General features: G+C 34.8%; 1 protein-coding gene and 1 non-coding gene across 3 annotated transcripts in view; one reads left to right on the top strand and one right to left on the bottom strand.

The window, feature by feature from the left end:
* Window positions 1–3,654: 3,654 nt before the first annotated feature.
* The window catches only part of CLINT1 (clathrin interactor 1), a 60,419-nt gene continuing 37,621 nt past the window's right edge, over window positions 3,655–26,452 (bottom strand). Inside the window, exons 6-12 of one of the 2 annotated variants that reach the window (XM_046000102.1) lie at window positions 23,855–24,032; window positions 20,213–20,459; window positions 19,345–19,414; window positions 11,967–12,041; window positions 8,376–8,668; window positions 6,395–6,599; window positions 3,655–5,414 (exon numbers count right to left, since the gene is read on the bottom strand). In XM_046000102.1, coding sequence (XP_045856058.1) covers window positions 5,068–5,414; window positions 6,395–6,599; window positions 8,376–8,668; window positions 11,967–12,041; window positions 19,345–19,414; window positions 20,213–20,459; window positions 23,855–24,032 — 1,415 coding nt within the window. In that variant the 3' untranslated portion in view covers window positions 3,655–5,067. The remainder of the gene's footprint in view (window positions 5,415–6,394; window positions 6,600–8,375; window positions 8,669–11,966; window positions 12,042–19,344; window positions 19,415–20,212; window positions 20,460–23,854; window positions 24,033–26,452) is intronic. The other variant, XM_046000103.1, reaches the window with a different exon arrangement.
* Window positions 23,285–23,391, top strand: LOC123939505. Its single transcript, XR_006817886.1, has one exon. It is a non-coding gene; the product is annotated as a U6 spliceosomal RNA (small nuclear RNA).

Here is a 26,452-nt window from a genome sequence, read left to right as displayed (position 1 = left end):
AACAAGCTCGAAAACTGAGCAAACACCGATGTCACAGAGTTCTAGTACTCAGTATCCAGAGAGATTTCATGTGACCGTCATTCTGCCTGTGACTGAAGTGAAAAAACCAAATTCTTTGTACCTCAAGCAGGTTACCTTAGAGACAATAAATCAAGCAAATGGATAGTTACTATGAAATAATCTTACCTTTTAATTCTCAAGAGATAGCAATGTGGCCTGAGGACCACAGGGGAGCCCTGAGCAAGTTCCCACCCTTTCCAACCTCATATCCCTGAGGCCAGACTTTTTTCATGTATTTCCACCAAAACAACATAGCACAGCAGACTGAATGCAGAAGCATTTAATTCAGCTGTATTCTATTAAGGGAGGTAATAAAGAGATTTTCAAAAATGTTTAAAAAATGCTACTCTTCTCATAGATTTTTATTTTGGAAGTTTAAAATTTTTATTATAATTTGAAATTATAATTATATTATAATTTGACAGGGGCGCCTGGGTGGCTCAGTTGGTTAGCATCTGACTCTTGTTTTCAGCTCAGGTCATGATCTCAGGGTCACGGGATCCAGCCCTGCATAGGCATGCCACAGGGAGCCTACTTAAGATTCTCTCTCCCTCTCTGGCTCACCACCCCTGCTCATACTCGCTCTTAAAAAAATCATAATTTGACAGGTAATGGGGTTACTGTAAAAATCAGTATTTTTAAGGTTGTTCAGTTTTTATTTCAAATACAGTAAATATTGGTATGACCCACATAAACATGAAAGTTCTTTGAGGTTCTCAGTAATTTTTAAGGTGTAAAGGGGGTTCTGAGACCAAATTACTACATATACCAACTCTAAGCACTCAGAATAAAACAGTGGAGTGTGCTTGGAGCACTTAAAGAACACAGCTGCAAGATGAATAGTTAAGAAAAATCAAATGGAGAAAAAATGCAGGGTTTCACAGTCCAGGACTCAATTATTTCAAGTAATGACATTTATTTTATTTCATTATTTTTTTTTACTTTTTTTTTAAGATTTTATTTATTTATTTGACAGAGAGAAATCACAAGTAGACAGAGAGGCAGGCAGAGAGAGAGGAGGAAGCAGGCTCCCTGCCAAGCAGAGAGCCCTATGCGGGGCTCTATCCCAGGACCCTGAGATCATGACCTGAGCTGAAGGCAGAGAGAGGCTCAACCCCCTGAGCCACGCAGGTGCCCAATGACATTTCTTTGTAAGAGTAACAAAACCCATGTTTGCCCATCAGGAATTTCAAATCCCTCCAAAATCCCTGGGAAGCTAGGCATCTGAATTGGTTGGATGCTGATTCCCCCACCCATTGAGCTAAGCAAGCGCAGTGTGAAGGGATGCCAGGGGCTACTTACTGTCTGCGAGGAACAATGCATTAGCAAGGTTGCCATTACTGAGAACACACACACACACACACACACAAACAACACACAAGAATTAAGGTCATAATGAGTAAAAGTTAAAAAAAAACCACTTTTTCATGGATTTTTTTTTTCCCAGTCTTTATATCTGATTGCTTATCTGGATATAAGAATAGCAAGATCTTAGTCAACAGAACTGCAAGAAGTCAATAGAAAAACTGAGATCTCGACTGCTCCTAAAAGCTAGGAACATTATAATGAGGGTTATTTGTGTGGCAAATCCCATATCACTTTCATAGTTTTCTCCCTCACATCTGCACTAATGTGGTTAAGTAGAAGTGAGTCAATACATTCACAAAATAGCTCATTTACAATTTCCTTGCCTGTTATGAGATTGGAATTAAACTTAGGCAGATAGGAAAGCCCTCAGAAATCAACTGCATTATCAGCCTCTAAGGTTTTCTTAACTACATACTGCTTTTAGGAATACAACCAGAATATCAACTTTTGGGTTTGTTGCATGAATGGCGTGCATGTGAATTCTTGGGAAGTGACCGGCATTGTAGCCTTGATAGGTGAGCGTGTCTACAAAAAATAAAAATGGGAGACAGAAATATTTTGTGTGCTTATGTCCATGCCAGTAGATCTGACACATCATTATTTATCCATCACTTCCCTATTTCATTTTAGAAAAGATTTAAGGCCCAGAAAAGTCAGGTAAATTGACCAGTGTCACACAGATAGTGCGCATAGTTGAAATGGGCATAGATCCGCTTTCAAGTCCATGGTCTTTCCACAGTGCAATGCTGTCTCCCAGGAGAGTTGAAACACAAAGCCAATTTACTTCAAAAACCTATTTACTGGGTGTGTTCTGTGCTTAGGACAATTAGCTTTATTTTGCTACATATAAATATTTGCTTCATAAATATTTGAGAAAGTAACTATAGGCCTCAACTTACTGACTACCCCAAAGCCAACATTATGGGTATCATTCAGACAATTTATTATAAACAAAAAAAGTAAACACCCAAAGTCCCATTCAAGAACATTTGTGGTTCCTGGAGATTTTGTCAGAGGTTAAAAAAACAATTTCAAAAGGGAAAAAAATGAAATCTGGTGTGGCAGTGGAGAGTCACCTGTCCATTTTGAGAACAGTAACTCTGCCCCTCTCCCCCAGCAACACACAAACACACAGAACCAAAACAAAAAGCCAAAACAGTAGGCAGAAGCTGGTAAAAGGGTGAAGGGGTATAGGATTGGCAGAAGGGAGCCCAGCAGACTATTTAGAGTATTTTCTTGCCAATTCCAAATTATTTGGGGGATATTTATTTTTTTTTTAAATTTTTTTTATTTATTTGACAGAGAGAGAAATCACAAGGAGGCAGAACAGCAGGCAGAGAGAGAGGAGGAAGCAGGCTCCCTGCTGAGCGGAGAGCCCGATGTGGGGCTCGATCCCAGGAATTTGGGGGATATTTAGACCTTTCTTTGATCTTTGAATTATCACTTTGTAACTCTTTCAGAAGTAAGTCAGTGGACTGGATGGGCCCCTTAATGAGGCAATTCTTTCCTTTCATGGGCTCTGAAACAAAAAAACTGATACCAAACTGTAGGTTGAGGTGCATGAGATGGGGCTGGCTCCCTTCTGTCTTCAGAGACACAATACAGGAAGGCGGCATAGTACAGAAAATGCTTTACAGATAAATCTTAATTTTATTAGAAAAGAACTTTTCAACACAAAAGTTTAGAAACGAAATATTTAATTCCTCCAAGAACCGTATGTATTTGAAAAGGTGATGCTAGACTCTCAGGTTAATGAAAAAATTCACTTAAGATGACGGGTTTTAAATATCAGTGAAGATATTCTCCATGCTGCCACGGGAGCCTGGGTTGACTGTTCTGAAGTAACAACACTTGAAAGCTCCTATTCTTTGAAACTAATTTAAACACATTGAATTGTTGAAAGATTAAAAACCACAGTCAGCTAATTACACTCCCTCTCATCTCTTATTCAGCAAATGAATCACTTTTCATTACCACTTAGCTGAAGTACATGAATTTCTGCCTAATTAGAAATGTTGTAGATGGAACATTAGCAAGAATGGAGTGGGTCAGGATATCTCTGCTGCTTCATTTTTAATTCCTAACAGCAGAGTCTGAGAGGAAAGAATAGAGAAGTCATTAAATAATTTTAAATTATTTATAAAAATTACTTTGCCCAAATTATAATTATTTTTTCCCCAAACGGTCTCAAATGTCTAACAGAATGAAAGAAAAAGCAGTTCAACATTGATTTTAATGAACATTTTAATGTTATATATAACAGAACATTATGAATACAATGGAAACAAAGTTTTATCAGTTTAATAAAAAAAATTTCAACACAAAGTGGGGAGGTAATAATTTGATACCTATATTATAATATTTATTTTTAAAAATATTCCCAGCTTGAGGGTGAAACAATCAATTGTGCATTCCAAACTCTAGGATCATGATTTTCATGTGAGCTTAATGCAGAATTACAGCAGGAAAAATGAAAACATTTTAATTAATTTCCTTTATTTGCCATTAAATCAATAAAATCTTTTGACTGCTACAGGTCTCCTTTAATAATATATATTTAACTCCTCTCTATTGGAACCATACTGCTAACGCCATATTATATACACTCAAAACAAAACCAAACGAATACTGTATAAAATCTAAAAGCCAACATTGTTGAATTCTAACATTTATATTTAACTTAAGGTTTTAATGAATTTTTACCTTTTCAATTTTTTAAAAGACACCAAAAAAATAAAAATAAATATTTTTCTTTTTGACTGTTCCTGACTGAGAAGTGGTGGCTACAGGGATAAACACGGAAGGAAGCCTTGCCAAGTTAACCACTGCAAATTGTAAATAATGACTGCTAAAAACAAACAAAAATACTGGAGGGTTTTTTTTTTTTCTTTTTCTTTTAAAGGAAACCATAGAGCAGTCCTGAAAAAAAAAAATATTTTTCCTCATTCTGCAAAGGCTAATTATAGCAGAAGATATGGGAAAAGTCCCATAGCTATCACAAGTTGCTTGAAGAGGTTTCGTTACAATAAAAATTTGGAATAGTATAATAGGAATAGCAGTGTTGCTGGAACATTAGCAAAAGTATATACATTCCAGTTACCTTTGATTTAGCCATAATCACATATGTATGCCTTTTTTTGGACAAAAATATATATTTTTATAAAAAACTGATCATCCAACTTTAATGATTTCATTTATGGACTCAAGAGTGGTAGTAAAAGGAACAGACCCAATTATGACAAGGCGATTCAGGGACAGAAAAATCAAGTTCCTCAGGAAAAGAAAAGTATAAAATTAGAGATTCAAACACATTTATTCAGCCCTATTCCAGTCTTCCCACAAATCAGGATGTTAAAATGGGCTCTTCAATTTACAAAGGCTTTCAAGGTCTCACTATCCCACGAGTGGTCTATTCTCACTGGGAAAAATAATTTTGACTGCCTCATCTGAAGTGCCCTTGCCTGGTCACCTGAAATACTAGATATTTCACTTTTATAAAACAGCCTTTTTTTGGTTCTTTATGTAGGTTTATTTTAACTAATTAATAAAAGAAACGGGAGTTGATTAGCATTTTCCATCCCAACATCACCTATCTTCACCACTAAAAATCCTTCATTCAATCTGCTCCTTTACCATTTCTCATTTGCTAAAGTTGGCAAAATTTGCAAAGGCATCTTGCTTGGGTTGCACAGTTCCAGAAGTCATGGCTAAGTTGGGCATGCCCATTCCCATTGTGCCTGTGAGGCCCATCCCAGCAGTTGACATCCCCATGTTCATGTTCATGCCCATCATGCTCTGGTTCATCATTGGAGTGTTTCCAAGAGGCGCTATTCCCATGGTGCCAGTCATCATACTGGGCATGCTCATAGGCATGGGTCCTCCCATCAAAGGGTTAGTTTGGGGCCGGACAGGAATTATGTTTGATGGAGAACTGAGGTTCACAGCTCCAAAGCTTTGGGTCATCACATTCATAGGCTGTTGCATATCTACCAGAAGGAAAAAGACAAAACAACTTTACATTAGATCCAGCAGAGTAATAATACAATATTTCTGACCATCAACACTTTAAAGCCCTAATAAAATTCCTTTACAGTGATTTTACAAAGTAAGTCAATTAACTCGCACTATTTGTTCTAGAAAAATAGTCTGTGGCTGTTAACTCTGGTTTTCCACAGATGTAGAAACAAAGAGTGGACTGGGGGAAAACACGAGGCACTTTAAAATCATTCCAACAAAATTTATTGTTGAATACAACCTAACAAGTTGTAAGGAGCTACTGTGTATCAAAAGCCTTGAAAAACTTTATACCCTTTGACTCACTTTATTTTTAGAACATTACATTAAGGAATAAAATCGCAAGTACAAAGATTTATATAAAATCACGATGGAGTTGTTTATAACTGCAAAAAGCTAGAAACAACAGAAATAACCAACAACAAAGAAACTGTACACTGATATAATGGATAACTATAAATGCCTAAAAATCATTTTTCCCTAAGAATATTAAATACAGGAAAAATGGTAACTTTATACAGAATAACAATGACAAGAAACAGAGTAACATAAACAGTGATTTCAAGTATTAAAAATGTGGTTAGAAAAGACAGAAAGAAATATCAATTAATGGTGATTATCCCTAGATTATGGAGTTAAGATGATCTTTGTTTTCTGGTCATATTTACCTAGAAATAAAACGTTTTCTACACCAATTACTTTTATTTTAGTGATCAGACTCTCCAAACTCACCAAAATACAGTCAATGTAATTGCGCCAAGAGTAGAATACAAAGTAATCCAATATGCTGGGATGTCTACCAAGTATCACAGGAAAAAAATCCTAAGCAATCACACAGTTGCTTTCGGTATGGTCTGTGCCATGTATTCTTTTTTCATGGCTTGAACCAGTCCTGGCATCAGGGTAAAGATTACAAGTGCACAAAGAATCAAGATGGCTTGCAGTAACTTACTCTGCTGTTGAATCATTGTATTGAGTGATGGTTGCTGGGGTTTGGAAGGCTGCATACCAGGTAGTAAGTTGTCTAGGCTGATGTTTACACTGGGGTCAGACCAAGTAGAGGGCAGCGTTTTGCTGACTGGTTTCTGGACCATATCTGTATTCTGATTATAGAGAGGATTAGGCTTCTGCAGCACTGTGCTAATATTTTGCAAAGGCTGGAAAATATAAAAATGCTCTAAAAATTAAGCATGTGCTCTATAAATCGCAATTTAATCACAATAGCTCCAGATACACAAGACTTAGTAACAAACTCCTGAAACCAAAAAGAACCACAGAAGTGCTAGGCTAAGTTCTTTAAGCTGAATCACTAGCTTCCCCCCAAAGTTCCTCTGAATCCCAAATTATACTTGGCGTTAAAGGAAAAAGAGAAAACAACAAACCCAACATATTTACATGAAAAATTACTCCCCCATCACCCAAAGTCTAGAAGCCACCATCCCAGGGAACGATCAACTTCAGGTTAGTACAGCTTTAAGGAAATATACAAATGGAAATTTATTATCACAAGATGGAATTCAGGATATGATTTCCCATGTTATAAAAAGAAAAACTACAAAACCAACAAATTATATTGCACCAATTCTGACATTTTCCTGCTCCATGTACATTTCCATTGCCTAAAGTGAGCAACATTACTGGAACTTGATATACATGTGGACCAATTCAGGAAACAGGAGAAATTCAGGAGAAAGAAGCAGGGATGCCTCGTAGTTACTAAGGAAAACTATGAAAAGGACAGAAAAAAAGAAAAGGAATAGAAACAGGAAAAATAATTTAAAAGGTACCAATGTGAAGAATTACACCATAGCACAATTAAGACTGCAAATAAGAAAACTGGCTTTATGTATAGACCACATGAAAGAAACTCAAAGAATAAACTGGTTTGGGCCTGTTTAGAGGTGCATAGTTCAATTTAATGGCACTAGTGTGACTTTCATGTCCTTTTTTTTTAAATGTCAGGTCCAACTTCTGTAATACAGAACAGTCACCTTTCTGCTTCTTTCTTCTGTTCCTCCATCCTAACACCCAAAAGGGGAGAATCTACACATTAAAATGAGTAATTAGCATCATAAAAAATACTCAGAATTGCTTGAATCAAAAACAGTACTCTGGTACAACTCAGACACATGTATTCTAACACTGTGCTTGCTTGCTTGTCTGAATTCAAGTTAGTATTAGGTAATTTAGATTTAATGTAAAAAAGTGAATTTAGGGGCACCTGGGTTGCTCAGTGGGTTAACTTTGCCTTCAGCTCGGGTCATGATCTTGATCATGGATCGAGCCCCACGTCGTCGTCGGGCTCTCTGCTCAGCAGGGAGCCTGCTTCCCCCTCCCTCTCTGCCTACTTGTGATCTCTGTATGTCAAATAAATAAACAAAAAAAAAAAAACTCAAAAAAAATTAAAAACTTTACAAAAAGTGAATTTTAAAAACTCCCATTTAGTTGTTTTTTCTTTATGAAAATGAGCTAAAAGAAGAGCCTATATAAAAATTACATAATGTAGAGCAGGCCCAAAATAGGGAAGAGCATTCGTCATTTTAGAGAATGATTTTCTATATTGGTAACGACTGCTTGCAACCAGTAAGTGACATTTCTTTGAGGAACATAGATTTTACTAAGGGAATATAGGCCATGGGTGATCTCTAGTCCTCTCAAAAAATAGATTTTTTTTTAAACACCAAATACCAAATTGTTTATGACTTTTAGCAATTGCCTCCTCTGTGCAAGGCATCATGCTTGGCTTTGCACAGACTACAGGATGGGAGAGAAGACCTTGATCTCTAAAACTCAAATGACTACCAGAGGAAAGAGTGTAAAGTAAATGCCGTATGCAAAAACCATCTTCCTGTCCCACGCAAGTCTACCATTACATTAGTTACAGAATCTCAAAGATTAGGAATCGAAGTTTCCAAGGGAGGCAGACAACTTACCTGTGATCTTGACATGGGCAACCCCAGGCCTACAGTATTAGTGCTCATCATAGAGAAATTCATACTCTGGGAAGATGTCATAGTTGCCTGGGATGAACCCATAAGATCAAATAGGTCTGAAGAATTTGAGGCAGCTGGAGGTGGGCCTAAAGCTGGTTGAGAGCCACTGACAAGTTCCACAGCTGGCTGTGAGGCACTGCCAAAGAGCTCACCACTGGAGGCACCAGGGCCTGATGGGGCTTGGTTGAAGGCACTCCAGTCACCAAAGTCTCCATTCCCACTTGTTGCTGTAACTAAGAGGGAAGAGTAACGGTAAGAAACTTTCTGAAATGCGCAGAGCAAAACAAAAGAACTGAAACAAATTAGAGCTGATCTGTGTCCATCCAGATTAACATCTGCAGGTACCATCTCCATCTGGACATTATTTTTCTCATGAATATTCCACAAATGTTAACAAGGTGGCAAAGGAAAGAAAAATCCACCTCTTAGTAGGTCTGAGGTGATACAGAAATTATAATCAAAACTTTCCTTCAACCTAAGTTTGCATATCATCAAATACGCTGCCAGCTAAACAAATATGGATGAGCCTAAAACCCTGCAAAGCGAGAAAACTTAACTGGTTAAACTTTTGGTTGGGAGATCAAGGATCCTCACATGAGGAGACACTCAATAAAATCAGCAAATTCAACTCATTTCACCCATTCATTATCTGGAAAGGTTCAGAGAAATTGAAGTATGATTTATATGGTCTCCAGTAAATAAAATCCCAAATTCATAAAGAATTTCTTTAAGAATTTCTTTATTAAACTCATAAAGAAACAAAACAGAAAAGCATGGAGAAGAAAAACTCACTAAAATCAAGAGCAGAGTTGGTAAGTTTCTGTAAGAAGTTCTTACCCTTTTGGCCACACTTTCATTGACAACACAAGGGCTTTAGATAGCCATGGTATAACCCTAGTACAGTGCTTACTCCAAATGGGATTGTTCAATTTAGTTATTTAAATAAAAACTGGGGTATAGAGGGGAACTCAGGGGGAACTCTTATTACATTCAAAGATAATTATAACAAGTTTAAGATTTAATACATTCAATAATATAAAAATTGGTAACAGGTTAATTAACGGACTATAATGTTTAAGAGCATAGATTTTGTACCTTACTAGATGAGTGACCCTGGAAAAAATACATAACCCTCTCTGTGTCTCACTTTTAAAAAGATCTAAGTTGTGAAGATTAACTTTTTGTGTATGTGAATTTAATATGTTAAGTGCCATTAAGGGTTTATTATTATTACTATGGATTAATTGTGAAAACACAGGGGAGGACCAACGGCATCACATTTTCTTTTCTTTAGGTACGTCATAAAACAGTATAGGCCAAGATTCTAAAATTCTGCATACATATACTATTTGGATTGTAATAAATATAAAGGCAACTGATACTAAGGAAAAAAATTCTTTAAATAGGCTATGCATGACTCTAAGTAAATAAATCTAAGAAAGGAATAAATAGATAAATATGAATTGACAGAAGTTGAAAAAGCAAAGGTGAAGAAAGAGCTGCATATAAACAGTCATCTGAAAAAGAATAGTATATATTTCCAAGTTAGTTAACACCACCTCTTTGTACTCCATATTCACTCACAACTTGGAAATACATTTTGGCTAGTCTATAAGGTAACCAACCACTCCAATACTGTGTCTCATTATACTAAATATCTAAAGAGAACAATAATATTAAGTCTTTAAAATTGTATTTTTCTATTACCATATTATAATGTAAGCCCCTTCAAAAGAAAATAATTCGCTTAGAAAACCTATGTTCCACCAACAATTTAATATAAGAACTAGGATAATATTCATCACCTCAGGGTTTTATTAAAATAGGTCTTTGACCTTCTTTACAAAAAAGACTGATTTAAAAGTTTTACAATTAATTCTATATACTAAACAAAGTAATTTAAGAAAGACTTGCTGGATATAGGTATCCAGCTTTATGCTGATTTCCTATATGCTTGATCCATAAAACAGAGTACAAATGGAAACTGGGGCAAAACGTGTTGCCCCATCTGAAAACTTTATCTGAGATGATTAATTGTAGGAGGAAGAGATTTCTAGTGGGGCATATATTGTTCAGAAATGATTAATCATTGTTACAACAGTTTCAGCCCCTTGCGTAATGGTGATCAGGTTATATTAATCACATGCATACAGATGAAGAGATGTATCACTTAGCAACATTAAGATATTCTAATTATTTGCATAGTAGGCAACTTTATACACATAAAAACTTTAAGAATTACACAGGCAGTCTGTAAAATTAGGGCAATGTTTATCTTCCACTTGATTTGCCTAAAGTAAGGTATTAACCCTTAGAAGACAAAACCATACTTCTAAAATGAAGTTAATTACTGCACAATTCTGGTTTCTGGGAAATACTCAGAATTTATACAAGAAGGCTATCAAAATAACCCCAGATGATTAAAGCCTATGTATCTTTCTTCCTAAATCCTGACAAAACTACATCAGATATTGCTAAATATAAATTTTAATTCAATTAATCTAATGGCATTAACTCTACTTGAAATGAGTAAGACAAAGTCAGCTAAATTACCTTCTCTCCCTGCTTCACTTCTTGTTTAAAATTTATAACTAAATTGTCATATTATCTCTCAAACTTCAGAGTGACAAGATTTTATATAAAAAACAACTGTAGCCAACTCCTTTACAACTTGAAGAAAGCACACTTAATAACGTAGTCCCTATTCTATACACTTCTACAAACACTACTTTGTATCCTTATGAAGAACCATGTCAAAAGGTGTTCCTCATTTTAGAAAGTTTTTCAGCAGCTTTCCTGAGGTTAAACAGCTACCATACTATATGGCAGAGTCAGTAAGGTAAAAATATTCATAATGGGGAAAAAAAGACAAATACTTCACCTCAATCCTTGATGTTTAAACCTATATTGTTAGTTTCAAGTACACAACATAAAGATTTGGTATCTGTATACACTGCAAAATGATCACCAGAATAAACTGAGGGCATTTTAAAATTTCTAATCTAACACGGAGGGAAGTTTTGCCTGAGATTCAACTGCTCTCTATTTAAGGATGTGTCAAAATGTAGTTATGTTTTATAGAAATGCTCTTAATATATCTAAATTACGAAGAAATGAATTTTATTAAGATAATCTGCCCAATCCCAATGTCCTTGGAATCATATCATATAAGCTAAATATAAACCATAATATTCTTCCTGCTAAATTGAGATTATACTTTTTACTTATTCACACTCCCACCACACTATCCCTCCCCCACCAAAAAAAAAAAAAAAGGCTAAATAAGAGTTGCTTATAAATGAGGGCAATTTTATTTAGGTGTGCCTGCCTGAGTAGTTTACAACTAAATTAGTTCATTTAGCACATTTAAGACACTGACCCAATAAAATACCTTTGTGAATAAATTCTTTAGGATTTATAAATACTGTAAGGAGTAAGACATCAAAAAGAAGCTTATTTGGTGGAGGAGGAACTGTCTGATCTTGATAACCTTTTCACTGCCCCTATATATCTGGCCAAACTGTATCATACCTTGGGAAGGGAAACTGCCTGATGCAGCAGTTGAGCCAAAGTCAGCAAATCCTCCAAATAAATCAGCTGATCCTCCTAGAAATTAAGCATGAAGAAAAGTTAAATTGTTAAAACCACAGAACAACTGATATCAATTTCAGGAAGCCATTTTAGCACCACACTTAAAAATTACCTAATATTAGAGGCTCCAGACCTACCACAGAAGCTAGCTTGCTGATCTAACTTTTCACATCACCATGCTCCTTTTAAGCTACCACAAACTCTTAGGTTCTTTATCTTGTAAGTAATTGACACTACATTTGTGGTTAGTTATCCTTCAGTTACACTGCCTAAACACAGCGTGGACCTGTGGTTTATCCAATCAATTACGCTCTTTATAAGAACCTTTGGTGGATGCTAAAACCTGAGTAAAATGTTGCTAGGGAATATTCACATAATCACCAAACATCACCCCACAGATTACTTGATAAATACAAAGGAATGAAGCTACTTTTACAATAGAGAAATTCAATAGATATTGACCTAAACAGCTGATCAAATTTAGTGCCACTAATAATCAGATAAAATAGAATTCATGGACACTTTAATGCAAGGGACTGAAAGGAGATCATCACCCGTATTAAGAATTCCATCCAGGGGCGCCTGGGTGGCTCAGTTGGTTGGGCGACTACCTTCGGCTCAGGTCATGATCCCAGCGTCCTGGGATCGAGCCCTGCATCAGGCTCCCTGCTCAGTGGGGAGCCTGCTTCTCCTTCTCCCGCTCTGCCTGTTTCTATTCTCTCGCTTCCTCTGTCACATAAATAAAAATCTTCTTAAAAATTAAAAAAAAAAAAAAATTCCATCCAAAAATATTTAACCTGAATGTAATCATGAGGAATGAATCAGACAAATTACAAACTGAGGGACATTGTGCAAAACAACTCTCAAGACTCTTCAGACAATGTCAACATTGTAAAAGACAAAGAAGACTGGGACTGCTACAGATTAAAGGGGCCTGAAGAAACATGATAAGTAAATGAAATACATGATCCTTGATTGGATCCTGGATTTTTTTAAAAAGTGCTAACCTGAAATGACATAATTGAGACAACAAGGAAATCTGAAAATGGTCTGTATATTAGACAAACCTGTTTAAATGTTAAGTTTCTCAAGTATGATAATTATATTGTGATTATAGAGGACAATGTCCCTGTTCTAAGAAGATATATGCTTAAGTTATTTTGGGGGCATAATGTCCTGGCTAGTTCCAATTTTCTCTCAAATAAACAAATGGTATACAGTAAAAAATAAATTACCTAGTCAGAGAGATGAAGAAAATGTGGCAAATTTTCTGTAGGTTTGAAATTTTTTTAAATAAAAAGGGAAAAACTTTTGAGGCTGATTTGCATAATAATCAGTTTTAATAGCTACATAGGAAAAAAAACGAATGTAATGGTTTTGGTGGACTATTTGTTTTCTATTATCTACTCCATGAACAGGCAAATACTTTAAATCGTGAAAAAAATAGCAGCTTTTTGCTACTTCTAGACTGGTGTTTTTAAAGGGGTGAGATCCAAAGGTTGCAAATCAATCTCTGCACAAACAGCACATTCACATACAAATTTTTATCTGTAAACACTATGTGGATAAGAATATTTACTTTTACCTACAATTTGAACAATATTATACTAAATTTTAATATTCCATTTCTGTCCAATTCAGCTATCAACAAAATAGCAGTAGCCAAAGGATCTAAAACCTTAAATAGCTGTCCTTATTCTTCTTTGTCCTTAAAGATTTCACCTCTTAAGAGTCACAACCTTAGAAGTTTAGCGCAGCAGTTCAATTATGGTGCTTTTAGTGTTATGCGAACATTATATAGGTTACATCACAGCTGCTTAGCCTGCAGTGCTTAGAAACTAGCCAGGTGGGACTGGAACATCTGGGCTGCACTCAAATACCACCAGGGACAGATTCCAACATCTGGTGCCATTTCTGAATTGTCTTATCGCTGCAAGACATTCTGCCCCATCTGCTACACTCAACTGGGTTAATTAAACTAGAACCATCTTCCTTTCTTAATAAATGGCCAGCAGTAATAAAAGGAACAAATCAGTTTCTGATACATGTGTACCTGGATTTCTTTTTAATGCACATTTACTGTAGTCAACTATCAGCAAGCATAACAAATTTCTCATTTCTTTACCTCCTTACAGATGCACATATTCATATATCCTCACTCACCATGAACTAACCTAACTCCCACCAAAGGCCAAGATTCTCAACTTCTACCAACACTATAGCTCATCTGGCTAGTTATCCAAAGGATGATATCACAGCAATTTGTTTTTCTCTTCTTTAAAGATACATAATCTGATAATATGTGGTGAGGGGCATAAAAGATCAATGAGCTGTATTTTTGAACTATATAAACAAGCACATGTATTAATAAAAACAAGCAAGGAAATGAATGTTGCAAACAGCTGCTGCTTTATATTCATAAATTTGTTTTCTGTATTGTTCCTGCATGTTAAAAATACTGATCAAAGTATAATGTTAGGTAATAGAATGACAGTTAATCATTTGTTTGCTAGAACATTAAGGGATTTGAAAATTGGGGATTATTTTAGTTTGCTTCATCCAGCAGTGAATAAACATCAGTATGTAATTTATTACGCTAAACAAGTTAAGAGATCTTTCTTTTTTTCTTTTAAAGATTTTATTTATTTATTTGACAGAGAGAGATCACAAGCAGGCAGAGAGAGAGGAGGAAGCAGGCTCCCTGCCAAGAGAGCCCGAAGCGGGGCTCGATCCCAGGACCCTGAACCCAAGCTGAAGGCAGAGGCTTTAACCACACTGAGCCACCCAGGCACCCCAGAGATTTTCAAATCTTATCCAGTCTGGGTTAAAGTGCCTATGTAGAAAAAGGCACTTGAATACTATAGGATCGTAACTTCAAACCAGATTAAGATATTTTATTTTTGTCATATCCTGATTTAGTATTTCAGATAATTATCTACTTTGTTATTCTACTGCTTTACCTTCTAACATCTGAACTGAAATTATATTGTTTTCATAATTTATCTACAGCAAATATTATACCTCTCTATCCACACTATAGAAGTTTGATTTCAACATAACCAATTAAAGAATACTGCAAGAATGGAAACACACATAAGTATTTTACAAATAGAAGCTACCTTTTCTTGAAAAGGACTTAAGTTTTCTCTAATCTTCTGAAGTGCCAGATTATGCTTCTCCTTGGGTTTTACACAATGTGATCTTCAATCTGAAAATGATCTCAAACTATCTCAGTAATTTAAAATCCTTTACTTCTTTTAGGAAAAGTTTTCCTCTCCTAGGAGGGACTATCTTTATCTATATGTGTGACATTATTCATACCAGTGCCTCAAATTCAACAGAAAATTTTCTATACTGAAGCATTTTCCCAGATAACTTCTAAGGGAATTTAAATAAGAGTTTACCAAAAATTGCTGCATGTAGAAGACTGCTAAATTTCACAAGACCTATCCTTCCTTCAAGATTGCCACATGAGAGCTGTCATTATAAATGAACCATTTCCATCTGCCTTTTCAGGATAGCAAGGAGGTTATTTACAATCACCAGCTGGGAACATGCATTTTCCAAAGCAATACTGTGAACAGGAAAAATATAGCTGAACTAGACAGTGCTTAGGCTTCAAATGAAAAGTTCTTCAACAAAGAATTTAATCTAGATTACATTATAAAGAACTGTGCAAGAAAAATTCTAGCAAATTTAAAATTAAAAGAACTGACAAAATGCAATAAAAAATTATAAACATATGACAAAGATTAATATATATGTAAGCTTACATAAAAAACACCAAGGATAAATAGCTCCACTAAAAGAAATGGACAAAGGAACAACTGGCCTATAAGAACAAGGAAAAGTATGCAAACTCAGGAATCAAACAAATACAAAATAAAATGAAATACTACTTTTTCCTTACCAAACTGGACGGTTTTGAAAGATGCTACTCCACTACTTTTCCAAAAGAAAAATTTGGAAACAAAAAAAACCCCAAAAAACGAAACCTAATACCCAAAAAATAAGAGACTGGTGAAATAAATTATAGCATACCCATATAATGTTAAGATATAAAGCAATTACCAGTCTGTAAAGAATACCAACAATCATAAGGAAATGGTCAGGAGAACGTGGGTGAAAAGCAGTTCACAGTGAAGTAAAAGCCTTATCAAAAGTCTGAAAAAGATCTGCCATTTAATTAATGCTTAATATATTGAGACTCAATATATAGAAAATGTACTTAAAAAAGAGTATTCACCCAAATAATTATGCATCTAAGTCACGGGGAATCACTTTGTTTTCTGTCAAATTTCTAAAATGAGCATGCGTGACTTTTAATGAGTGAAGAGAAAATGTTAAAACATTTTATTTTTAGTAAACCTGGATTAAACTAGAGACAACCCCATGGAAATTCTAACATATAAGTCAGCGTACTCAATATGTAACCACGTGGCTCATATTCATGTAAGTATCCTCAACTAATTTTTGTGATTACTGGGTATAAGACAAAAGGTTCAAATACAAACGTAATCAGCATTTTGGATTTGACATACCTTGATCTTTAAAACAATTTTAAATTAAAAAAAAAAAAAGAAAAAGAATTCAAAACATGTAATGGCCCTCTATTTGTACTGACTATGGTGTATTTTCTCTTCAACCTCATTTATTATACTAGAGATAAAGAATAGTAGGTCAATCAAGACCTAAATTCCTTAATTAGAAAGGGACAAAGGAGATGATGTGAACTTTTACAAAAGTGAGATACAGGAGAAAATGAAATGGGATGTTTTTGGGATTCTAGTTTTAATTGGCTTATTTTCTAAATACTGTAAAGTTAATTCATTTTTTTAAAATGTTCACTTAGAAATGTACTATATGTAAAAGCCACCAGAATATCCTTAGAGTATAGCTTTTAAAAGAACATCACCATGGATTCTTGGTGAATGGGTTTCACATGTTTATTTTAAAACTTGGTACATATTCTCCAATGACTTTACCACACACAGTCTTAAAGATGTTAACAAAAAGGATGTAACATTAAAAAAAAAAGAAAGGAAACCTGAGCATATTCTCAGAGGAGGTATTTATCTGGTGAGAGGTACAGATGCTGCTGTATCTGCTTAGGTTTACAGTTCATGCCCATATTACTTGCATGATGGTAATATTGTAAGTACAGGCACATCTGGTAAATGACACCCATACGGCATACCAAGTAGCAATGCTAATATGGTAGATTCTTCAACTTTTTCACGTGTAGGTAGAGAAGATTAACTATCTAATATTTTTTCCACTGCTCAAGTCAATTTAAAATAGATTACTAAAGTATTTAAATAGAGATTTGGGAAACAAAATTTATGTACTGATTGAAGGGGATTCTACACAAACTGGGTAAGCATACTGTTTCAAGCAGAAGATAACTTTAAAAAATAATTCTAATGTAGACCTATATTCAGTTTGTTTTTAGAGAATATTATGATAAAACAAACGCCAGGCAAGAAATTTCCAAGATTTCAGACTCTGTCTTAATTACTGTAATAATATTAATTGCTACTTCTAGTTAATTAGTCAATCTACTGTTTGCACTGGAAAAGAAAAAGCTCTCAATGGTTTCTCGCCAAGCAAAGGAAGCATGTAGGGATTTAATAATTTTGTCTGTTCAGAGTAATCTTGGTATCACTGAGGAAAAAAGTCACATCACTCATCTGACCTTCCTAGTTAGTTCTTCTCTGATTGCTCTATTAAAACTTTCCACAGATGCATGAAAGGGGGTCCTTAATATTTCATGTCAGAAGTCCAAAATAGTTGATATTCTGTGACACTATGTCTTATTATATGACTACACACTAACTGTTAATACTACAGTTAAGATTTTATTTATTTTTTTTTTTTAAGATTTATTTGACAGCATAACCAGGGGGAGCACCAGGCAGAGGGAGAGGGAGAAGCAGGCTCCCTGCAGAGCAATGTGTGTGGAGCCTTAATCCCAGGATCCTGAGCTGAAGGCAGACACCTAACGGACGGGCCACGCAAAAGCCCCTACAGTTAGGATTTTAAACATACAAAAAGACACCACAAAAACTGTTAACCAACTGATGTAGATGTTCGTAATCTAGGGCATAAGAGTTCAATGGAGTTCACAAAATATTTTAGGAATATTTAAGAGTTATAGAAAAAAGGAATAGGAACTGAAGAAGCTCAGAAACTTGGGTCGAACCAGATGCCCCATGAAGTTCAATCCCAATCCAAGAATTTTATGATAGTGGGCAAGGAGGAGAAAATACCAGAAGATTTTCTATTAATTACATGTATTATACTATCAATGAAAGTACTTTCTATCAGACTTCCATTTAAGCACTAATGTGAATTTTAAAACAATTCACTTGAAAAATCACTACACACATCAAGGAACAATAGATTTACTTTGCATATTATATAGTGATCTTACCATCTACATTTTAATGTGAAATAAACTTTAAACAGGTTGGGAAAGACCATCTTTAAACTGAAGTTGTATTTCTTAAGGTGTTTTGACTTGTAGCATAGGACTTTATTAGAACTCCATAATCATCAAATGCAACCTAAAATGCCAATTTTCTTGGGAAAAAAAAAAAAAAACAACAACAACAATATATAGGGAATTACTCAAATCAAATCTGGCATTTACTGAAAATCTAACTGAAGAAATCATTAATCCTATCTCTAAGAAAATCTTGGTAAAGAGACTACTGTTTTGCTACGGCCTCCTTAAAATACGTCAAGTAGGTGGTTATGTACTTTCATAGAATTCCCCTTTCCTCCAAAGCTCTCATCATGTTTATAACTAGGTAACTATTTGTGCCTTGTTGATTAATGACTACTTCTTCCACCTGACCTTCCCATGAGGGCAAGAACTTTGTTTCACTAAGCACTATACCTCAAGCATGCAGACCAGTGTCTGGTTCAATAAATACTTATTGAACAATTGAGTAAAAAGTTTAAATGAATGCTACTATAGCTAATGCTGAGAGCGAGAATTAAGATTTAAGGAAAGGCAATAAAATGGGCAGAGCAGTACATTTTGCTTACAGAGAAAGCAAAGGACCCCATTCAGCACTAAGAAATTAAGGAGACAGAGAGATAATACTGAATTATTGGTCAAATATTTAAGCACTCTTCTTTACCTTAGGCAATTGAATCATTTTCCCAAATAATGGTCAAGGCTCATTAATTTATTAAAAATAAATCCAATGCAAAAAAATTTATTTTTCATTCTATCCTTTATTTGGCATTTTGAAAAACTACTCTGAAATCAAAGGTTACGGAAAAGAAAAAAGCCAGTGTGGAAGCTTACCTGTCGACTGGCTGGTGCCATCAAACAGATCAACAAGGTCACCAGATGACTTGCTGCTAGGCACTGAAGTCTGAAAACACACACAGAACTTAATAAAGCTTGGAAAACAAATTTCTACTATTTTCCTAAACCTGCTCTAGTCATCTCTGATTCTCAACTTAGACACAAATAACGGTAATATCTTACGGGTACATTTAGTTTTCTGAAAAACTAACTTTCTTTTTAGAGTTAATTACAATTTGCAGGATACATAAGAAAAATGTTTTCCCCTTGCTACTTCTGATGCAAAGACACAAGCTGGGTAGACACAAGTGGGGGAGACTGCCAAGACACTAGCTTGTGGCCAGGTATCTAGTAGGTGGATTTCATTTCTGCGGGTGAATAAAAAAACAAATGAAGAAGGCAGGAGAAAGCAGTGTTGCTACTGATCAATAATGATGCAAATAAGCCTCCCTTCATAGGGAATATAAAGTGAGACTATTTCCCCTATATATGTAGCTGGTCCTCTTCTGTCATATCTTCCAACTTCTAAATACTCCTGTTTTCCTTAGTGAATCTCAATTGTGTCTGGCAACCAGTGATGGTGTCTAGAAGGAAACAAATGCACTAAATTCTGACTTGCCACCCTTCCCAAACGAACCCAAAGTGTCACTTTGGGTATATGCATAGGAAGTGCATATACAATCATGCAGCAATTGGACAGGTTTCTTCCCCCAAAGAGATTTCTTATTATTGACTCTGAGTAAACAGCCCACACAATCTATAATTAATAAGATTGCCTAGGAATGCCAAACCCTATTAATGCAGTAATTCTAGAAGTAACCTATAAGAACAAAATAGATAGTGTGTAAACTCACGCCTTTCCCACCTTAAGTGAAGACTGAGGTGTATGAGTGGAAGCATTCTGATCCGGACTTGCTTTGTCCCCTGTGTAATGTGCTGCTGCTCCAAGATCAATGGTTTTAGAAGGATTTGCTGTGCGCTTGTGTCTGGTTGTGGTGGTCTCTGTGGCCTGTGTGATATGGATATGCTTTGTCGTCACAGTCTCCTCTTCATCTTTGAATTCACCTTTGGGAGATCTGCCTCTTCTTGCTTTCTTTTCCTCATCACTGTCGCTAAAAGATATTAAAAATGAAGCAAAATAATAAGACTAGGGATTATTTTAAAATGGATCCCTCAGTGATTTGAGCTAAAGAATTTCAAAAGCAGTAACTCCAAAATTCCATACCCTATTTGACAGGGATCAACAGAATGTTATCTAAGCTATCTGAATAATAATATGTATGTGTTGGGGAGGGGAAATGGGATCCCAGTCAATTCCCTAGGTAAGCCTAAAACACTGCTACAAAAACATATTTACATAAATGTGTACAAATAAAATCTGAAGTAATTCAAGTGTTTATTATAGATTTAAAGCTTAATTAAAAAATAAAATGGCAGTATTATCATATCAGAATCAACTGATGAGATCCTGTGAGCTCAAACTTCTGCATTTGATGATCATTTTCTTGAAATGGATGGTGTGCAAACTACAGTCCCATTTAAGTAACAATTCTGTCTCTGACTCATACACTCATATAAACATATAATAAAATATTACAATTTCAGTGGACACATTTTCAACACTATCCCAACTAAATTCAAATGATTAAATATTCACCTATAAATGCAAAAAAATATGAAGTATGGCACTTTACAACAACAGTGCTCTATTTTACTTAGTATAAGAATAAACTTTTACCTTACTATGAAAATTGCTTTATAGGGAACAAGTATATTTAAAATGTTTTGAAGTAATCCCTTTTTAGGCATACCCAAAACAATTCTCTTTTTTAATGGGGCAAAAGAAAAACATACGTAATAATAAAAAAACTGGGTTTTTCATATGCCATGAATTTAAAACATCAGCACTAATTTGTTCTTCAGTAATAAAGCATTGAGGCTTTTTTCTGGTGCCAGCAAGACAGAAATTACCTGAAATATGTTCCATTACCTATATTATTTAATTTTAGAGTAGATGATATAATTTATAAATATCCTGAAATAAAACACTTAAAATTATACTAATTGATCTCAGACAAATCTAATGCCATTCTACTTAAAGATAAATCAATTTGGAACCTCTATAACTCAAGGATCAAGAAGAGATTCTAAGATACAGCAAAAGGGTTAAATGTATTCTTATCTATAAGCATTTTAGGGAATCCAAAAGTTCCGATTAAGTGTTCAAAAGCCCTTGTCTCACATCAATTTTTTAGCAACAGATAACCTAAAGATTCCCATCATCAGCCCTATAAGTAAAACTAAAATTTCTTACCTTTCTGATGCCAATTTGGTATCAGTGCAAGGTAATTTCTTTATACGATGAGAATATAAAACTGACTGGCACATAATGAAATGGCAGCTTCATATCTGATCAAGAATTCCTGAATCTAATAATGAACTAAAAATAAGTCTGACATTTTGGTAACATGCCAGAGGTCACACACAACTTTGTCTAAAAGTCTACTCTTCTTTTACAAATACTCGAAGGTGTAAAGTCCCCTGGTATGCTCTTCAGTTACTATGATGAATAATACACTCTATATTTTTACTCTTTTAAACCCAAATACTCTATGTAAAAGATTTAGGAACTAGAAGAACCTGTTATGTAGAGGTAACATTAAAAAAAAAAAAAAATCAATGGGGAAACAGAAAAAAAAGAAAAATTGAGGGTGGTAGCGTAAAGCAACAACACAAGAATGCAGATAGATCTCTAACCAGCCTACCTACCTGATTTCCACATTTCTTCAGGAAATAGCAACACATTATATGGCCACTATGTTTTCTAAGCCAAACTAAAAACGCAAACACACAGGCCATGAGAACAGTAAGAGAAAAAAATAGAATATTCACAGAATATTTGGGTAGGCACGGTTTCCCAAGTTTAGCATTTATTATTATAACCTACATACTCTTCAGTATAGAAGAGCTAAAATTGTAGTTGTAAAATAGATATATTCAAAGTACGAAAAGTAAATTCTGGCTCTTCAAAGATTATATTCCAGAAACAGTCTTTGAAAAAGGCATTTGAGAAATTTAATACAGAAACATACCAAAGGCACTGAAAAAATATTCTAAATTTCAAATTATATTTTTATTTTTACTTCTTTTTAGTGACCCCTAAATCTGAACCATTAAGATTTTTTTTTTAAGGGAAAAAAAGAGAGAGAGAGATGGTACTTATTACAAGAACTCCCTTGAAGAAACAGCTCCATCACTAACTATTACTTCAGGAAAGTTCCACACAGCCTGATTAGGCATCAGGTTTTACTTCTAAAAAATATTGGTAAATCCTTGATCTAGCCTATCCAAGAGAAATACTCTGAAGCACAAATGACAAAGAACTTGTAAAACTTGCCTTGCAAATGAAGTGCTTATATATATATTACCCTTTTAACTTTTATATAGCTATATTGGTAGGTAAGAACAAAAAGTGAATGCTGGGAAGTTCAAAGTATTGTTCTACATAAAATGAAATACAAATACCCTGACACTAAAAAATACAGTTTATGAAAACACAGATCTACACTTGAAAACATTTTAGCTTAAAAATTCATCCAGATTTTTTTTCCCTGTAACACTGGCATGAAATCATAATAAAATGTCATAGAAAGAGTTAAATTTCAAACACTTTAACTTTTGTTTAAACTTATTTAAGTTTATTATTAAGAAACTCCATTATTCCTCAGCAATAACTTAGATGGCTGGCTGATCTGATGCACAAATGCAAAATGACCCATTGAAAGTTCTTACTGGGAAGTTTTTTTTCCCCTAATAGTCTGAATAAAAACACAGAAAATGTCGTCATCTTTAGAAATAAATGGACACAGACAACATGGAAAGTGTATCAATACGGATTACAAATAATGTTTGACAGCATCTTAAAAACAGCTGCAGAGTGTTCACATCAGCAGCAAATGCATTAAAACTAGAGTAATACAGAGAAGATTAGCACGGCCCCTGTGCAGGAATGACATGCAAATTCATGAATCATTCTGTATTTTTATACAGGGTATGTTTAGGGCAGTGCAACTATTCTGTACGATTCTATAATGGTGGATATTATGCATTTCTCAACTGCACAACACAGTGAACCCTAATGCAAGTAACAGCTTTTAGTTAAGAACAGTAGATCAATATTGGCTTTCAACTGTTAATAAAGGTACCGCACTTTATATTAGCAACTGTTAATAAAGGTAATGCAAGATGTTAGTAACAGGAGAAATGTATGTGTGTGTGTATGCATGCACGCATGCGTGTGCACATATATACCCATGCTCAGGATGGGGGATTAACACGGCAACTCTGTTACTTTACGTACAATTTTTCTGGGAACTTAAAACTGCTCTAAAAAAAGAAAATCTATTAAGGAAAAAAGAAAATCTGAACTTCAGATAAACAAAAACCCAGCCTCATATGTGGAGTGTAGCACCCTTTCCAAGAGACCCAGGAAACAAAGTGTTAATACCTGCATCTTTCTGGAGAGTCTTCTCTGTCTTTCCTCCGGAACTTGCTGATGGTGTCATCAATTGTGCTTCCAATTTTATCACTCAGTTCACCCAATTTATCACTGAATGGAAAAGCACTCTTGTTTTTATCCCACTCTTCATCCCATTTTGATTTGGGTTCAGGATCATATCTTTCACCTATATAAAGCATTAAAAAGAAAAGCAACTCTAAGGACATTAAATTCAAAAGGTGTCTATAGTCCTTATTTCTGAAGCTTTTCCTCATAATAAAATAGTTTCCAAAGGAAAACAGAGCGCTCGCACAGTGCTGGATCAGCACAATTACAGCAAGGCACACCATGTAGTGCCAGTCAGTAAGTGGCAGGAGTGCAGATTCAAAAGCTTCTGTTTATGAAAACTTACACCACCTTAATGCACAGCACAGCGTATCAGGAAATTCTTAAAAGAGTAGAGGGAAACACAAACACTAACACAGGCTATATAAGCCAAGGAGAAATGGGAATATTTTTGCTTTTACAAAAGTCACACAATGCACTGTATTTCATTCTTGTCTCTTAATAGTTCTTCAATTATTAGAAAAGTACTGGACAGCATGAGTCTCTTAAAAAAGACACCAACTATAGGTGACAGCACTCTGAATGCTACACATCCTGGTATGCTGTAAATATGCTGAAAATAACTGTCATTCTTTAAGTGTCAAACTAGAAAAATAATTCAATGGATTGCACGGCACGGGAAAACATCTTTTAATTATTATAAAAAAAGAAGAATATTCTCACCACCCAGAACTACACAGAATAGAATCATGAAATATGCTCAAGCAGTTCAGAACAGTGATGATCTATTAAAACCCCAAGTCTAAACATATGCTGGGATGGCAAAACCCAGGGAGACTCTGTGTGAATCTGAGAATGAAAAGAATAGATCATGGCAGTAAACAAAAACCCCAAAATGTCAAAATTTGTTTTAGACCCTGACCTTGGTGGCCTAAATGAAAGGGATTCTAAGCACTAAAAAGAACCTTTCCATTTCCACATCCAAACTCAACCAAAAAGACAAGAGCAGAAGGTACGGAGAAATCAGATGAGGTTAAAAAGATGAAAACTAAGGCAGGCTGGAGAGAAAAGGGAAAACGCAATGAGAAATAACAAAATAATTAAAAGGTGGCTGGCTGAGCCTTTGTGCTGCAACTTTTGTGACCAAATTCTGGTGGCAAAAAAGCCCTTTGGAGATTGAACACCATTTTGCAGAACTGCCTGCTAAAACTGCAAAGCCAAAATTTTTGTAAAAGGATTTTAAAATACATCCACTAGATCTGAAAAGTGACCACCAACTTAAACAGAATTTGACAAAATTTTAACCAGATGGCTTTATAAAAATGAGCGATTTTCCAATAATGTGACCATACATTTCAATGAAAATGTGATAGACAAATTTATAGGAAAAATGAAAGCAGATGAAAACAAAACTGATTAATGTAATGGATATCCTACTAAATGAGTGTCAAAGATACTGGATTATTGGCAAGACACCATCTAAGGTCAAAATGAAAAGACACAAAACAGCTAAAGTTGATTAATTAATTCTTTGACCAATAAATATAACATCACAAATAATTTTAAAAGGATGTGATACAAATACATAAGATGTTCAACTCTCCCTCTAAGGCAGATATTGTAATTAGTTCACAGTGACTGAGTTTGAGAACTTATTCAATTTTATAAATTTATCTAATTACATATTGTGCTGATAAAAAGAGGGTTACAAACAAGTAGAATGAGGAAATGAGTTGCAAACAGCAATTTCTCCTCAAAAACACATTAAATTGCTCTATAACTACTTAGAAAAAGCTAAAGAACAAAGTAACTACTTAGGGGAATAATCCAAAAATTTGTTACTCCACTAAACAAACAAAAACTCCAAAACATATACAAATGATTTAAGAGAAATATTGTTGCCCAATTAAAGAACTGGCTTTTTGTGATGCTTAGTCATAAAAGGAATTTTCCTGTTAAAAACATCCTTTAATAATTAAATATAATTTTTTATCTTTGAGAGCAAGGAAGCAAAAAAGCAAAGGAACAAAGATATTATTTTGTAGATAATCACAAGATAAGAAATAGAAAATTTTTACACAGTTCCAATGCAGGAGTTCTGAGATCCCAGTGTAATCCAAATATTTAAAAAATCTGAGATATGGGTGGGGGCAATTGGGAAGTCCCAATCTGTGGCTAAGTATACACAGCACTAGCCTGTCTGTGTATACACAAAATGACCAAGGGATGGTCAGAGCTTACAGAAGACAGAATGAATCCAAAACAACATGTTGTAACAGAGAGTTATCTTCTGTGCCTGTTTCAAGTACCTAGTGATCTACTTTGGGGAAACTGTATTAGTATATTAAAAATAAACATGAGCAATCAATCTTCTAGCTGCTCTTAAATGTGTTAGGAATAAAGTAATAGGCCTAGGTGAAAAACTGATTGTATTGTTAGTCTCCTTTTTCTATGTCAAATTAAAGTACTGTTTACCTAAGGGAAGAGACTGACGCAAAACTAACTTATAGGAAGCCTACCTGTTTTGGGCCCCAAATAGAG

The sequence above is a fragment of the Meles meles genome, chromosome 3, assembly GCF_922984935.1.
Source record: "Meles meles chromosome 3, mMelMel3.1 paternal haplotype, whole genome shotgun sequence".
In the NCBI taxonomy this organism is placed as follows: Eukaryota; Metazoa; Chordata; class Mammalia; order Carnivora; family Mustelidae; genus Meles; species Meles meles.
This window is presented reverse-complemented; position numbering and strand designations above follow the sequence as displayed.